The sequence below is a fragment of the Schistocerca gregaria genome, chromosome 10 (assembly GCF_023897955.1).
Source record: "Schistocerca gregaria isolate iqSchGreg1 chromosome 10, iqSchGreg1.2, whole genome shotgun sequence".
In the NCBI taxonomy this organism is placed as follows: Eukaryota; Metazoa; Arthropoda; class Insecta; order Orthoptera; family Acrididae; genus Schistocerca; species Schistocerca gregaria.
Window position 1 is genome coordinate 212,960,063 of NC_064929.1, and position 16,426 is coordinate 212,976,488.

At 43.5% G+C, this 16,426-nt stretch overlaps 1 protein-coding gene across 1 annotated transcript in view; it reads right to left on the reverse strand.

Moving 5' to 3' along the window:
- Positions 1-16,426, reverse strand: part of LOC126293679 (juvenile hormone epoxide hydrolase 1-like) — a 78,265-nt gene that overhangs the window by 31,681 nt on the left and 30,158 nt on the right. The window contains exons 2-3 of the mRNA XM_049986972.1: positions 10,374-10,588; positions 4,985-5,529 (exon numbers count right to left, since the gene is read on the reverse strand). Of these exons, the coding sequence (XP_049842929.1) occupies positions 4,985-5,529; positions 10,374-10,565 (737 nt within the window). The 5' untranslated portion in view covers positions 10,566-10,588. The remainder of the gene's footprint in view (positions 1-4,984; positions 5,530-10,373; positions 10,589-16,426) is intronic.

Genomic DNA, 16,426 nt, shown 5'->3' on the forward strand with positions numbered 1-16,426 from the left:
CACCTTTACCAATGCAACTAAGGCCATAGAACAGTCTCACATTAGTTTCGTACAATTCATTACCTGAACACCGTGATGAAGCATGAAACGCTTTTTCGTTTTTGCACTTCTGACATTTAATAATTAATTTAGACACAACAGCTATTCTACCTCCAACATCCTCATAAATTTTGGTTCAAATGGCTCTGACCCCTATGGGACTTAACTTCTGAGGTCATTAGTCCCCTAGAACGTAGAACTACTTAAACCCAACTAACCTAAGGACATCACACACATCCATGCCCGAGGCAGGATTCGAACCTGCGACTGTATCGGTCGCGGCTCTAGGCTGTAGACTAGAACCGACCACTCCGGCCGGCTCATAAATTTTACTTCACCACCAAAAAGACAGTAAGAGACAGCTTCAGAAAGAACTTGTGCAAGGATTTGCAGATCATTAATGACGTTGTCCATAATATAATTACTTTTACCACTGTCATGCGTTTCTTAAGTTACTTTTCTTTTCGATGCACTAGGGGGCGTGGTCACTTCAGAAACATTATCGTGGTTTCCTTCACTGCTAGCACACATGTTTTCAAGTACTTCAGAAGAAAATGCAGGTCTCACATATATGTTACCCGCAACTTTGCGTTTGTTGTAGTTGCTTATATGCTTAGTCATTTTATTTACGTATAAAAAACAATAGAACTTACTACAAAAAAGCCGATAATCACACTACTTTCAGCGAAAACTAGTATCAGAAACAAAGGACTGATTTGCTTATTCGTAATGCCAACTTCTGTGACGTAGCAGTAGGCACAAAACAAAGCAATTCACAGCCTTCTAGACTGTGTAGTTCCCAAGATATGACTGCTCTACTGTGGCAGTATATGTGTAGCCACGAATTTTGACAGTCTCATGTCAACATTCAAAATATTATTTCAGCGTCTCTGAATTGTCTTATTTTAATGTACTATATATCAAAATTTTCAGGAAAGTCCAATGTACGTTATGGAGTAGAAAACAGAAAATGTCAAATTTCAACGATTTTCACGTACAATGTCCCCTTAAATCTGTATAGTTCCTTTTACGATGTTGTTGCGTTTGCTTAAAGGGTGTTTATGAGTTACTTGCGTGCTCTGCACCTTACTTGTGAGTTAGGGTACGACGGTCCTTAACATTAGGTCGTGAGTGGACGATGGGGTTTACCAATGATGAAAAAGCCAACATGCTTATGGTCTATGGAGAGTGCAGGAAGAATGCAATTCGTTCTTGTACGATGTATACGGCAAGCTATCCCAATAGACATCAGCCACCTAGGCAGTTATTTTTCAACCTCTTCAACCAATTACCTGAAAGTGAATGTGTAACACATAGACACCATAACAGGAGAAAAAAAGTGACAAGAGAAGAGGGGGAAATTGCCGTTCTTGCTGCTGTTGCAGTTGACCCACACGTTAACCGCCACACAACCACACGAGGAAGTGGTAAGAGTCGGGCAAGTGTCACATGCGTTCTCGATTGACATAGGTCCCATCCCTATGACATTGCTACATGAAAATATGAAATTGTGTTAACTTCCATGGCCATGAAGACAACATACTTCAAATATATCATGTATCTTGTTTAATGATGAAAACACATTTACCAGCAATGCCCACGTAAACAGCTGAAACATGCACTATTGGTTTTCCAGAAATCCCCGTGGCTGCATCTGGTTGAACATCAGCATCCACAGAGCGTAAACATGTGGTGTGGGCTACTGAATAATCAACTCATATGCCCGTGTTTCATAAATGGCATGCTGAACAAACAGGCTCCTAACAAACCATTTCCCATGGATGCTAGATGATGACCCTCTGCAGTTAACAAGGGACATGTGGTACTAGCATGATGTCTGTCCAGTCCTTAGTTCACGCAGTACAACTGCATGTCCTCACGAATTGTTTCCAAATCGTTGGTTTGGGAGCAGGGAACCTGTACCTTGGCAGGCCTGTTTCCCAGATGTGATGCTTCTAAACTTTCTTTTTTTTTCAGTGAAAGCTGAAAGGTGCTGTCTAAAAGGATATATCAGCTGCACCCGGCGATATGCAACGACGCATTACTGCAGCCTGCTCGGACTGCTGCCGGTGGTCATTTTGAAAGTAACCTGTGTTTTTCACTTGTCTGGTTCTTAGTCAGAATTCACATAAATGCCGTAAACACATGTGTTGTTCTTTAGTGTGTGCTAGCACAGTTATTTACAGCTCTGGGTATGGAAACTTTTCAAAATACGATATCTCGTAAACGACTGAGTAGAATCCTACTATGAACACCACTTTTTGTGTAATTTACCCTACTTTTAGTCTGTTAATGTCAATAGCCATTGTTTCATTTAAAAAAGTGTATGTCAGCTTATAAAAATACGCTTTCTAGCTATTACTACAATCTATTGTTTATCTAACAATACGAGCCCCTGACTACCAATCAGTTCTGTGAAGAATATACTTGTAGCACTTTCCATTCTGCAATACCTGCAGAGGCCTTTTAAGTGATTCTTCTTGTATATGCATAGTGAACAGCACATTCGACAGGCAATCGTTGGAAATTGCGGTCATCCTGACTCAATGACAACCAGATGCTGCCTACATTACCTGCAGCTCTGTGGACTTCATCCAGTCATGATACCTCTGCAAGACAGCTGGTGTGTCCCGTCTGAGCCTATTGCTAGCTGACGTCAACTGACTTAGGATGGGACCTAGGTTTGCAGTCCGCATTGGGGTACTTCTCACACCATGTGCACTGCAAGCCACTGTCTGTTGCCTGTATTTGCACCTAAAGGAGCGACCGTCCTTCAAAGGAAGGAGGTTCCCACCACTTCACGCTCGGCGTCAGCAGTGCTGACACAGCCTGCCACCGCTGAGTCACTGACTCTGCCTGTGGATGCTGAGCCGAGCAAGCACTGCCACCCACACACAGTGCCCACTCTGCTGTGCCACTGACTCTTACTGCTAAATGAAACGTTATTTTCACTGACTTATGGTCCCGTGACGTCAAAGGAACTGGTTCTTCCTACCTGCTGCCCTGTCTATTAACCTGCATTTACAGTGTGGCCTTTTTCAAGGTCAGTAACACTTGGGGCGTTCCTGACCCCAGTAAACTATTATCAGCGCTAGAGGCGATGTTAAATAGTGTTCGAGCAATGTCTTCTGTGAGGACTGATTTCTTCTCCTATGTGCTTTTTTTTCCTTATATATGTAACACTTGGGGCGTAAGTTTTCATTATACTATATTGGTGCATAAGATCGTAGAGATTTTCCACAAGTTCAATAACCACGACACACATTGAAGAAACTTCAGTCATCAACAATATATTCTTCTTTACTATTTATAACATTCTTCTACCGCTGGAGTAACTTTTCGTTCCCGTGACTTGTGAAATCGTGTGGTTTTGAGACAAAGAACACGTCAAGCCAAGTTCAGGGCGCAATGATTCATGGAAAGGAAGGGCCACGAATGTTGTTCAACAGAGAGCAGAAAGGTGAAACTCTGACATCGCAAGATCAGGTGAATAAAACTGGTGTGGAATAGACACCCCTGCTCAAGTCCTGTATAGCCTGGCAGAATACAGTGTAGTAGTCTTCCCGGTCGTTCTTCTTGCATTGCATTTCTGCTGGACGTCTGAGTTGGTGACAATAAATGTCAGCAGTGATGGTCGCATCTTGGGGAAGAAATTAGTCATACACCATATCATCGCTGTTCCACCACATGCATGACATTATCTTTTGTGGATGGGTGCAGGTTTTTGTATGAGTTGCTGCTTTGACCTCAGTCACTGCTTCTTTTTCATTATCTTAGTGTAAAGACACCATTTCTGGTCACCAGTAACGATGAGAAATAGGAATGGTCGGTGTTGTTTACGATCAAATTGAGAAGGAGCAAGCAAAGATACACTCCTGGCCAACCCACTGATTATTGTGATTTTGGCTTAGAGCATGTGCTACCTGCACACCCGACTTTTGAACAGTCCCAATGCGTGCAAATGTTGTTCCATGGAGGAATTATCACAGTTCATCTGGTTGGTTGGTTGATTTGGAGGAAGGAACTAAACAGAGAGGTCATCAGTCCCATCGGATTACGGAAGGATGGGGAATGAAGTCAGCCGTACCCTTTCAAATGAACTATCCCAGCATGTGCCTGAAGCGATTTATGGAAAGCATGGAAAACCTAAATTAGGGTGGGCGGAAGTGGGTTTGAACTGTTGTCCTCCCGAATGTGAGTCCAGTGTGCTAAACACTGCACCATCTCGCTCGGTATAAAATCTTCCAGTTGTCAAGTACACTGACGTGGATCATTATAGGTTAATCCTGAACGTTTAGAGTGATAACGAGCGAGGTGGGACAGTGGTTAGCATACTAAGCTCGCATTCGGGAGGACGATGGTTCAAACCTGAGTCCAGCCATCCTTATTTAAGTTTTCCATGATTTCCCTAAATCACTTACGGCTAATTCTGGAATGGTTCCTTTGAATGGACATGGCCAATTTCCTTCTCCATCCTTCCCAAACCCGAGCTGGTGCTCCCTCTCTAATGATCTCTTCGTCAATGGGATATTATACACTAATCGTCTCCTACCACATTCAGGGTCGCTAATGTCAAAATGAGCCTACTTAAAAGAAGGAAAGAATTTTATTGACATGGCCTGTCTAAAGGCATTATCCGTTTCTGTCTGAACTCACGCAGGAGAATATGTCAGCAGTGTTCCAATTTCTCTACTTGGTGCTCCATTTTTTAGCGACCACAGTTCCACTCACTATCTCCAGATGACAAAATGACAATATTTAAACTCAGACACCAACAGTTGACAAAAAATAAAAAATGGCAATCGATAAATAAACCCATAGCAACTGTTAGACCAACATACATAATTTAAACACTGAACTTATGCTCCAACCTAATACCTCGTACGAGAGAAGGATGGAGTTGCACACTTCTATGCATTGGTAAAATATTTGTGGCGATACTCACTAGCTAGGGAAGTATTTCGCCAGAGCGTTCCCGATGGCAGATCCCCAGTCTCCACCCTGGACGTAGAACTTGCTGTGACCCAGTCGCTCCATGAGCTTCTTCATGATGGCCGCCATCTGCACGGGCCCGAGCCCGGGTTTGGCCGCGCCCTGCGAGAAGCCGTACCCAGGCAGGGAAGGGGCCACCACCTCGAAGACGAATCCCTCGCCCTTCCTGGGTGTGGTGAGCAGCGGCAGCAGCGAGTAGAACTCCCTGACGGAGCCCGGCCAGCCGTGCAGCAGTAGCAGCGGCACCACCACTGTGCCCTGAGGGACGTCGGCCGGCTTCACGTGGATGAAGTGCAGCTCGAGGCCGCTCACGGTCGTCTTGAACTGCGGAAACTGGTTCAGGAACTTCTCGCGCTCCCTCCAGTCGTACTGAGTCCGCCAGAACTCCACCACCTCATGCAGGTACTCAGAGTTGAAGCCGTATTCGAAGCCGACCCCTTCCAATGGCGGCGTCAACTTCGGCGTGGATTTTAGTTTCTCGTGCAAGTCTTGAATCACCTACATGCAGGAAGTTATATTATTACAGTAATGCAGCAATCTGTACACGCGTATCACTGTTAGAATGTGCATGTGAAAAACCCAAGGTTTCCAGAATGAAATTTTCACTCAGCAGCGGAGTGTGCATTGATATGAAAGTTACTGGCAGATTGAAACTGTGTGGCGGACCGAGACTCGAAGTTGAGACCCAAGGACCCAAGGTTTGCATACAGTACACGTGTTCCAGAATCGTATACTCCAGAGCAACCACGCAGTGCATGGCAGAGGGTACATTGTGTCACTGTTACCTGTTGCCTTTCGTGTTCCACTCAGAAATGCTTCTATACGAGCCCAAGTTTCTCTTGTCTTCTTTTTGCAGTCCTTGTACATGTATATAGACAGCATAAGAATCCTTCTGGAGATTTTTGCAGTAGCTGGATCCCTAAACTTTCTCAATAGATTTTGAAAAATCGTACCCAGTTTGCGAATTACTAGTAATGTACGAAAAGTTGTGCTACACAGAGACTCGAACCCGGATTTCCAGTTCTACCATTTCGGCTATCCGTGCACGAAACATGGCCAGAGACTAACTGCCATATATCACAACCTGCACTCATACATTACGTATATACCTGTCTAGGAAGGACATCGGTACTTTTGAGTCAAGGAGTTGTTATCAATTCGGGAGTACGACGGTTCAATCCCGTCTCCGGCCATCCTGATTTAGGTTTTCCGTGATTTCCCTAAATCGTTTCAGGCAAATGCCGGAATGGTTCCTTTGGCAGGGCACGGCCGATTTCCTTCCCAATCCTTCCCTAACCCGAGCTTGCGCTCCGTCTCTAATGGCCTCGTTGTCGACGGGACGTGAAACACTAACCACCACCACCACCACCATCACCTGTTATCAGTGAATAAATACGAAAAGGCAGTACCTGTGTTATTAAGAAATGTGATGCAATGTTCGTTTGAACTGACATGCATGCATACGAATAGACAACATTTGGCACCGAAGAATGTCGAAAGAAACATCTTGGTGCGAATTAATGGTGACTTGTGTGTTTCCTGGTCATCTTCTGATAAACACAAAACATCACAGAATCACCCCTAGCTCGAACCACCCCCGTCACACACTACGGCCAGACGCTAACTTTCGTATGTCCTAGTCTCCAGGGTATTTCGTTTCTCAGTGGTTTCCCAAAACAAACTTTGTCTTCCAACCAGGGATCCCCACTGGACTTCAGCATTCTGGAACATTATTGCAGGTTAAATCCTTATGTTGATAAAAATTATTCATTGTCAAAAAGAAACTACGTATGGGCTCCACATTTGTACATCTTGCAGGCATCAGTTTAAACCATTAAACCACAATCTCAGAGTACATTTATTCACTCATGAAATTACTTGTCAACAATCCATCGCATTTTGATTGCAGCAGACAGCCAATAATATAATGTTAGAAGGAAAAACGATCTTTACAGTCCTCTAGTGAAACTTTGCCGCAGAAAGAAATGAGAAACCAACCTACAGAGGTTAAAAATCCCATTGTATCATAAACAGCTGTATTACTTTACTTCTATTAAAGAGAATCGACCTTGGCAGCGAATCTATCTTAGGGTCATCTATACTAAAAGACAATAACCATGAAACAGGTACATACAATTATTATACAAAGCGCCTGTGAACCATTGGTCATCATGTGTACAAATATTACATGCAAAGAGCCACATGTTCATACAAGATTATATTTATGAAAAGGCATTTAGCTTTGCATTGTAAAATTGCAGTAAATAATGAATGTCTCAAAATGTATCATTCCTACACCAGCTGCCTATCTGTAACAGTGATACCTTACAAACACGACTGTGTCTGCCTTACGCTCGACTCTGAACTGTGTTCCCCAAAGTTCTTCTGATACAGGCTCAAGACGTTGTAAAGATTTATGGCTATGGATGTATTCAGCCTACTGCCATATCAAATATTTCATAACGCTCTAAAATTAGAGCTATTAATTACTTGAACCACACATTCCATTGATTATTATTTCGTTATTTAGCGTTAGTTACAAAGTGGGATCATTGTAATATATTCATTAAAACAATTAAACCTTAAAAATTAAATTCATACTATAATAATAACACATACAAATGTAGTAAAAATAACAAAAAGACAATGTGTACAAACAACCGCTTCATCAAAGCTGTTCAGCAGATCCTACACAAAATATACCTGTTATGTATGCACTCTTTGAGAAACTAAGCTATTTCTTGATAAGTCATTGTTGAATAAAAATAGTCAGTAAAAAGCTTGAAAATAATCAGCATCTAGCGACAAAGAATTTTTTTAATTTCTAAATTTTCATGGGAAAGGTGTCCATAGTTGCCATACATTTTCCTAACCGATTCTACTACATATAAAACAGCTTCTCTCTCTCTCTCTCCCTCCCTCCCTCCCTCCCTCCCTCCCTCCCTCTCCCTCTGCCCTTCCCCCTCCCCTCCAACTGAATTGGTGGGTGCTTCTGGATCACAGGGGTGAGATATCATGTTGATAAGTCGGCTCATATTGCCAACTCGTTCTAAATTTGACTCGAGTTTGTAACCACTGAAGTGGCACGACACGCCATCTCAACCTGTGAGTTTCATTTCTTTTCCATCTCACTCTCCCTGTGCTTCACTAGTGTTTGCCAGGCAGTGTGTCTACGGTTTCATACAACTACGTTCTAAAGTATTATACTCAAATTCGTATCGTAAAATAAATAGTTGCATCCATGGATTAAAATGAAGATAAGTTACTTTTCGTGTTGTTGATACAATATTTCCACCAAGCGAGGCAGCGCAGTGGTTAGTACACGGCTCACGTTCGGGAGGACGACGGTTCAAATCCGCATCCGGCCATCTGGATTTAGGTTTCCCGTGGTTTCCCTAAATCGCTTCACGCAAGTGCCCGGGTTGGTTCCGTGCAAGGGCACGGCCGACTTCCTTCCCCATCCTTTCCTAATCCGATGGTTTGATCCCCTCCGGCCAACCACCCAACCAACCAACCAACCAAGTATATTTTCTTACTGAATGGCTCAACGGAAGCGTCCAATTCCAACCGTCTGCTTTGACCCACGACGTAAGGGTGTTGTGGTGTGTGCCGTCACAACAGAGCGGAATTCGAGTTGGTTGTGTTTGTAGAAGTTCGCTTGTTGAGTTTGATGGCTCCCCCTTCTCTCTCTCTCTCTCTCTCTCTCTCTCTCTCTCTCTCTCTCTCTCTCTCTCTCTCTCTCTCTCTCTCTCTCTGTGTGTGTGTGTGTGTGTGTGTGTGTGTGTGTGTGTGTGTGTGTGTGTGTGTGTGTGTGGCCTCGTGATGACTGGTGACTGGGTGTTGTGTGATGTTCTTAGGTTAGTTAGGTTTACGTAGTTCTAAGTTCTAGGAGACTGATGACCTCAAAGTCCCATAGTGCTCAGAGCCATTTGAACCATTTTGTGTGTGTGTGTGTGTGTGTGTGTGTGTGTGTGTGTGTGTGTGTGTGTGTGAGGTGGGCGACCGCCTTTCAGCCCCGACATTTGTTGGTGGTAAGTAATTGTTTTTTTGGGTCTATTTTTCTCGAGTTGTAATTTTTTCCGTATTGAATGTGTTTTAATTTACCTATGGATGTTTAACTTTTGAATTTTTGAGGTGTTTTGGTTTTGTTTTTCTTAGTTGTACTTGGTGTTTTTTTCGCATCAATAATTACGGTTGACCTACATAGGTCAGGGGAAATGACCGATTCCAATTTTCGTAGTTTTATATGTAGGTATTGGTGGATTAGTATCGTGAGCTCTGGTCAAGAGAAATGTCTGATTCCAATTTTAGTAGCCGGCCGGCTGGTGTGGCCGAGCGGTTCTACGCGCTATAGTCTGGAACCGTGCGACCACTACGATCGCAGGTTCGAATCCTGCCTCGGGCATGGATGTGTGTGATGTCCTTAAGTTAGTTAGGTTTAAGTAGTTCTAAGTTCTAGGGGACTGATGACCTCACATGTTAAGTCTCATAGTGCTCAGAGCCATTTGAACAACCAATTTTAGTAGTTTTTGCTGTTGGCGTTGGTGGTTTTGTATCATCAGCAGCGGTTGACCTATATAGGTCAAGGGAAGTGTCAGATTCCCATAGATTTTGTAATTGTCTTCTGTTCATAATTTTGTGTTTTAGCATGGTGGTGTCTTTTTTTTACTGTTATATCTAGCTTGTCGCCTCCCTAAAACCCCCAATTTACCGCGGCTGCCGCGTTAGTTTGTATTTTTGGAGGGAGATGTTATTGTCTTATTCGTATTTTCGTGTTTCTTGCCATGTGTATATAGTGACATCATAGGCGCCATGTTGGAGACGCTTAGAATAGCTATTTCCGCCATACTGACGATGTCATGGATCAAAGCAGACGGGTGGAATCAGACACTCCCGTAATCCCTCCTGAATATCACCTTGTCGCCAGTACCAGCGGTAATCGCGAAATTTTAGTGCTCAATTCGGAAAAAATAAAAAAAACAAGATGGAACCACCAGTATTGATGGCGATATTGGTCCTTCTCTCCATATTCATCTGTCAGTGCGACGCGATACATTTTTCCGAACAATACATTACTAACCGGTGACGTTGTTCGTACAAGTCTACACTTTTCGCTGTCTGGCAAAACATCCACCTCGAATTAATTACGCAACTTTACTCTTTTCGAGTCATAAGTAAAAGTTCATGGCTACCCCCTTTTAACTGGGTGTGTGACTGGGCAAAGAGTATGCCTTGAGTGCTGTTCCTGTTGAAGTACGTGGCAGTTACTTCCAGAACTTTACTGAAACTTCGCCCCTCGCTGCTGACCACCCGCTGCTCGACGAGCCGGTGCGGCCACTTACGCTGTCCGGGACGTCGATGGAGAAGGGCCGGACGGCCTCGTCCACCTCCCTGGGCTCTCCGGGCCCCCACCACGCGTCCTCCAGCTTCCGTTGGCTGAACGGCTCCTCTTCTGGAGCCGTCAGCCTCTTCCAGACGAACACCGCCAGAATGGCGGCCAACACCAGCACCAGCACCATCTCGCAGCAGCACATGAGAGCGGGCAGCAGTCGCTCAGCTGCAACGATTAAGGAGGCAATCCACACATGAGAGACAGGCATTACATCTACATTCCTGCACTGCAAGCCAACTTCCGGTGTGCCGTGGAGGGTACTTTGTGTCTCAGTGCCACTCCACCCTATCATGTTCCAGACACGAAAGGCACGCTAAAAGAATGATGGCTGCTAAGGGTCTGGAGAATTTGTCAAAGGCATTCGATTGTGTGAACCACAACATCCTTTTAAATAATTAGAATTCTATGGTGTCACGGGCAGTGCTGCAAAATGGTTCAAGTCATACCTCGCTAACAGGAAACAAAGGGTGTCAGTACAAGGGACTAGTGAATTAAGTCATCAGTCATCATCAGAATGGGAAGAAATTACGTGTGGTGTCCCACAAGGATCCACCTTAGGGCCATTGCTTTTCCTTGTGTACATTAATGATCTCTCATCATTTACACTGCCAGAAGCAGAGTTCGTTTTGATTGCAGATGACACAAGTATTAAAATAAATAAATAATATGCAGAGTGTAGCTCCAGAAAGGTCTGCTAATGATATTTTCATGGATATTAATAAATGGTTTAAAACCAACTCATTGAAATTAAACTGTGAAAAGACTCACTATATGCAATTCAGAACCTGTAAGAGGTTTCCAACCAGCATATGTATAAAGTACGAAGAAGAGCAAATAGAAGAGGTTGACAGTCTTAAATTCCTGGGATTACAACTTGATAATGAATTCTGTTGGGAGGAGCACACCACAGAACTGCAGAAACGCCTTAACAAATCTGTATTTGCAAATCGAGTGTTAGCAGACATAGGCGACATAAACATGAAAATGCTTGCCTACTTTCATTCCATAATGTTATATGGTATAATATTTTGGGGTAACTCTTCAAGTCAAACAAAAGTTTTCAGAGTCCAAAAGCGTGTAATACGTATTATATGTGGAGTAAATTCACGTACATCCTGTAGAAACCTCTTCCAAGAACTGGGTATACTAACTACTGCCTCTCAGTATATTTACTCCTTAATGAAATTTGTCCTAAATAATATATCTCTTTTTCCAACAAACAGCTCAGTTCATACATACAATACCAGGAACAAAAATGATCTGCACAAGGACTTAAAAGCACTTACTTTAGTTCAAAAAGGGGTCCACTACTCAGGAACACTCATCTTCAATAATTTTATAAAGATCAGTTTAAAAGGAGCCTGAAAGAACTACTAGTGACCAACTCCTCCTATTCCATTGACGAATTTTTTAATAGAAACGCATGATGTAGTGTATATACTCATACTATTAGCATTGTTACTTCAACTTGGAAAAAAAAATTGACATGTTCCACATCCACGAGGATCTCCTCAGCACGGATATATGGAACGAAAAACTAATCCCGATGTTACCTTCATGCTCTTTACGCGAGATAAAAGGTATTGGAAGCTATGTACTGTTTGACTCTCCTAGGAACGTATGCTCTCAGAACTTTAACACTAAACCACACCATGATGCAGAACGCCTCTCTTGCAGCATCTGCCACCGGACTTGGCAGAGCACCTCCGTGACGCTTTTCGCGCTTAGTAAATCACCCTGTAACGAAACGTGCTGCTCTTGCGGCAGAAACAAAATGGTAATGTGTTCTAATGCCATTCCCGAGCATATTCAGATTTATGTATAAATGCACTAATACTAAAGAGCCAAAGAAACTGGTACACCTGCCTAATATCGTGTAGGTCCCGCGTGAACACGCAGAAGTGCCGCAACACGGCGCGGCGTGGACTCGACTAATGTGTGAAGTAGTGCTGCAGGAATCTGACGACATGAATCCTGCAGAGCTGTCCATAACTCCCTAAGAGTACTAGGTGGGTGGAGATCTCTTCTGAACAGCACGTTGCAAGGCATCCCAGATGTGCTCAATAATGTTCATGTCTGGAGAGTTTGGTGGCAAGCGGAAGTGTTTCCTGGAGCCACTCTGTAGCAGTTCTGGACGTGTGGGGTGTGCGTTCTCCTGCTGGAATTGCCCGATCCTGTCGGAGAGCACAATGGACATGAATGGATGCAGGTGATCAGACAGGATGCTTACGTACGTGTCACTTGTCAGAGTCTCCATACTCGTACACGTCCATACACTCGATACAGTTTGAAAGGAGATACGACCGACCAGGCAACATGTTTCCAGTCATCAACAGTCCAGTGTCATTGTTGACGGGCCCAGGCGAGGCGTAAAGGTGTGTTTCGTGCAGTCATCAAGGGTAGACGAGTAGGCATTCTCCTCAGAAAGCCCATATCGATTATGTTTAGTTGAATGTTTCGCATTCTGACAGTTGTTGATGGCCCAACACTAAAATCTGCAGCAATCTGCGGAGCGGTTGCACTTCTGTCCCGATGAACGATTCTCTTCAGTCCTTGTTCGTCCCACTCTTGCAGGGTTTTTTCTCCGGCCGCAGCTATGTCGGAGATTTGATGTTTTACTGGATTCCTGATATTTACGGTACACGCGTGAAATGGTCGTACAGGAAAATCCCCACTTCATCGCTAGCTCAGAGATGCTGTATCCTATCGCTCTTGCGGCGACTATAATACCACGTGCAAACTCACTCAAACCTTAATAACCTGTAGCAGCAGTAATCGATCTACCAACTGCGCCAGACAATTGTCTTATATAGGCGTTGCCGACCGCAGCGCCGTATTCTGCCTATTTACTTATCACTGTGTTTGAATACACGTGCCTATACCAGTTTCTTTGGCGGTTCAGTATATATAATTGGATATAAAGGGTGTTCCTTTTAACTGAATACATTGATATATCTCGAAAACTACACATTGAATCACAAAAAGTTATAATTCCAATTTGATATTCTTCGCGGGTTTGCAGGTGGATCATGTCGTCGTCCAAACGACGTGGTCCGCCTGCAAACCCGTAAAGAATATCAGAAGTTATTACGTCGGGAAAGTCTACGAAATATAATTCAAATTTGTTAGTCTCGAGGCCCCCGCCTTCCGCCCTGTGCATGTGTGGCGGGCAACTTTGAAATCTTCAGTGGGAACTCTCGTTCTTTATTGTAGAACACCGTTCTACATATTTTTGTTTGAGTCATTTTCTTCGTTTCACCACAAATGGCACTGTAATAGGAGGAACAGAAACGCCTACACAATCGTTATTTACAACATACGTGCTGCGAGGGTAGGACAGGCCTGTGTTTCATGACATCTAATTTAAAACCTCATTCGCAACGTTGTATTCCTGTGACATATCGAATAGGAGACTATGATAAGGAAAGACCTAGCAGTAAAAGAGATCTCTTTCATAGTATCGAAGATGAACAAGGTTTCTTCTAGCCCATTTTACTAGACCTTTTTTAAACTTATTTCTATCTAACCCCTAAAGTTCATCGTTGTTTTTTTGGGTCACCCTATATACGAGGGTAAGTCAAATGAAAACCTGAGATATTGTTTTAAATATTTATTGTGCAGAAGTAGTACAAAGCTGTATGATTTTTCAACATAATCTCCTCCAGCGCTTACTAAGTGCATAAATTCCTTTAGAAAGAAATTCTTTTGGTAGTCTGCGCAAACACTCATGCACTGCGTGGCGTACCTGTTCATCAGAACGGAACTTCTTCCCTCCCCATTGCGTCTTTGAGTGGTCCAGACATGTGGAAATCACTTGGGGCAAGGTGTGGTGAGTATGGTGGATGAGGAAGACACTCAAAATGCAGGTCTGTGATTGTGCGGGCAGTGTGGGGCCTTGATTTGTCATGTTGCAAAAGGACACCTGCTGACAGCAATCCACGTCGCTTTGATTTGATTGCAGGCCGCAGATGAGTTTTTAGGAGATCTGTGTATGATGCCCTGGTAACAGTGGTCCTTCTAGGCGTGCAATGCTCCAAAATGATGGCATTTTCGTCCCAAAAGGGGGTCAGCGTAACCTTCCGTGCTGATGGTTCTATTTGGTTTTGGTGATGAGGAATGGTCCCATTCCTTGCTCGCTCTCTTCGTTTCCGGTTGCTGGGAGTGAAACCAGGTTTAGTCCCCAGTAACGATTCTTGCAAGGAATCAATCACCTCGTTCAAAGCGCAGAACAAGTTCTTCACGAGCATCAACACGTCGTTGTCTCATTTCAGGAGACAGCTGCCATGGAAGCCATCTTGGAGACACTTTGTGGAAATGGAGCACATCATGCATAATGTGGTGTGCTGACCCATGACTAACCCGTAAACATGCTGCAATGTCATTCAGTGTCACTCGGCGGTTTTGCTTCACTATGGCTTCAACTGCTGCAATGTTCTGTGGAGTCACAACTCCTTGTGCCTGACCTGGACGAGGAGCACCTTCCACTGAAGTCACACCATTGGCGAACTTGGTACTCAATTCGTAGACTTGCTGCTGTGACAAACATGGATCACCGTACTGAACCTTCATTCGTCGATGATTTTCAATAGGTTTCACATCCCCACTAAGCAAAAGCCGAATAACAGAACCAGCGTTCCCTGGTGCAAGTCCGAAGTGGGGCGGCCATCGTTACACTGATACTGCGACGGTATGTGTGCATCTGCACTACGCTGCCACCTACAGGCCATTATGGACGCTGTTTGTAGCACGCTTACCAAGTTATAGGATAACGGCGCGAAATTTCGATTTGTTATTACAAATTTAAGGTTTTCATTTGACTCACCCTCGTATTTATATATTTCTTCTTCTCCTTAACTATTACTTGCTGATTACTGTTAACAATATTATTATTTTTGTTTTTTTTTTGTCATCAGTCTACTGACTGGTTTGATGCGGCCCACCACGAATTCCTTTCCTGTGCTAACCTCTTCATCTCAGAGTAGCACTTGCAACCTACGTCCTCAATTATTTGCTTGACGTATTCCAATCTCTGTCTTCCTCTACAGTTTTTGCCCTCTACAGCTCCCTCTAGTACCATGGAAGTCATTCCCTCATGTCTTAGCAGATGTCCTATCATCCTGTCCTCCTTATCAGTGTTTTCCACATATTCCTTTCCTCTCCGATTCTGCGTAGAACCTCCTCCTCCCTTACCTTATCAGTCCACCTAATTTTCAACATTCGTCTATAGCACCACATCTCAAATGCTTCGATTCTCTTCTGTTCCGGTTTTCCCACAGTCCATGTTTCACTACCATACAATGCTGTACTCCAGAAGTACATCCTCAGAAATTTCTTCCTCAGATTAAGGCCGGTATTTGATATTAGTAGACTTCTCTTGGCCAGAAATGCCTTTTTTGTCATAGCGAATCTGCTTTTGATGTCCTCCTTGCTTCGTCCGTCATTGGTTATTTTACTGCCTAGGTAGCAGAATCCTTACCTTCATTGACTTCGTGACCATCAATCCTGATGTTAAGTTTCTCGCTGTTCTCATTTCTACTACTTCTCATTACCTTCGTATTTCTCCGATTTACTCTCAAACCATACTGTGTACTCATTAGACTGTTCATTCCGTTCAGCAGATCATTTAATTCTTCTTCACTTTCACTCAGGATAGCAATGTCATCAGCGAATCGTATCATTGATATCCTTTCACCTTGTATTTTAATTCCACTCCTGAACCTTCCTTTTATTTCCATCATTGCTTCCTCGATGTACAGATTGAAGAGTAGGGGCGAAAGGCTACAGCCTTGTCTTACACCCTTCTTAATACGAGCACTTCGTTCTTGATCGTACACTCTTATTAGTCCTTCTTGGTTGTTGTACATATTGTATAAGACCCGTCTCTCCCTACAGCTTACCCCTACTTTTTTCAGAATCTCGAACAACTTGCACCATTTTATATTGTCGAACGCTTTTTCCAGGTCGACAAATCCTATGAACGTGTCTTGATTTTTCTTTAGCCTT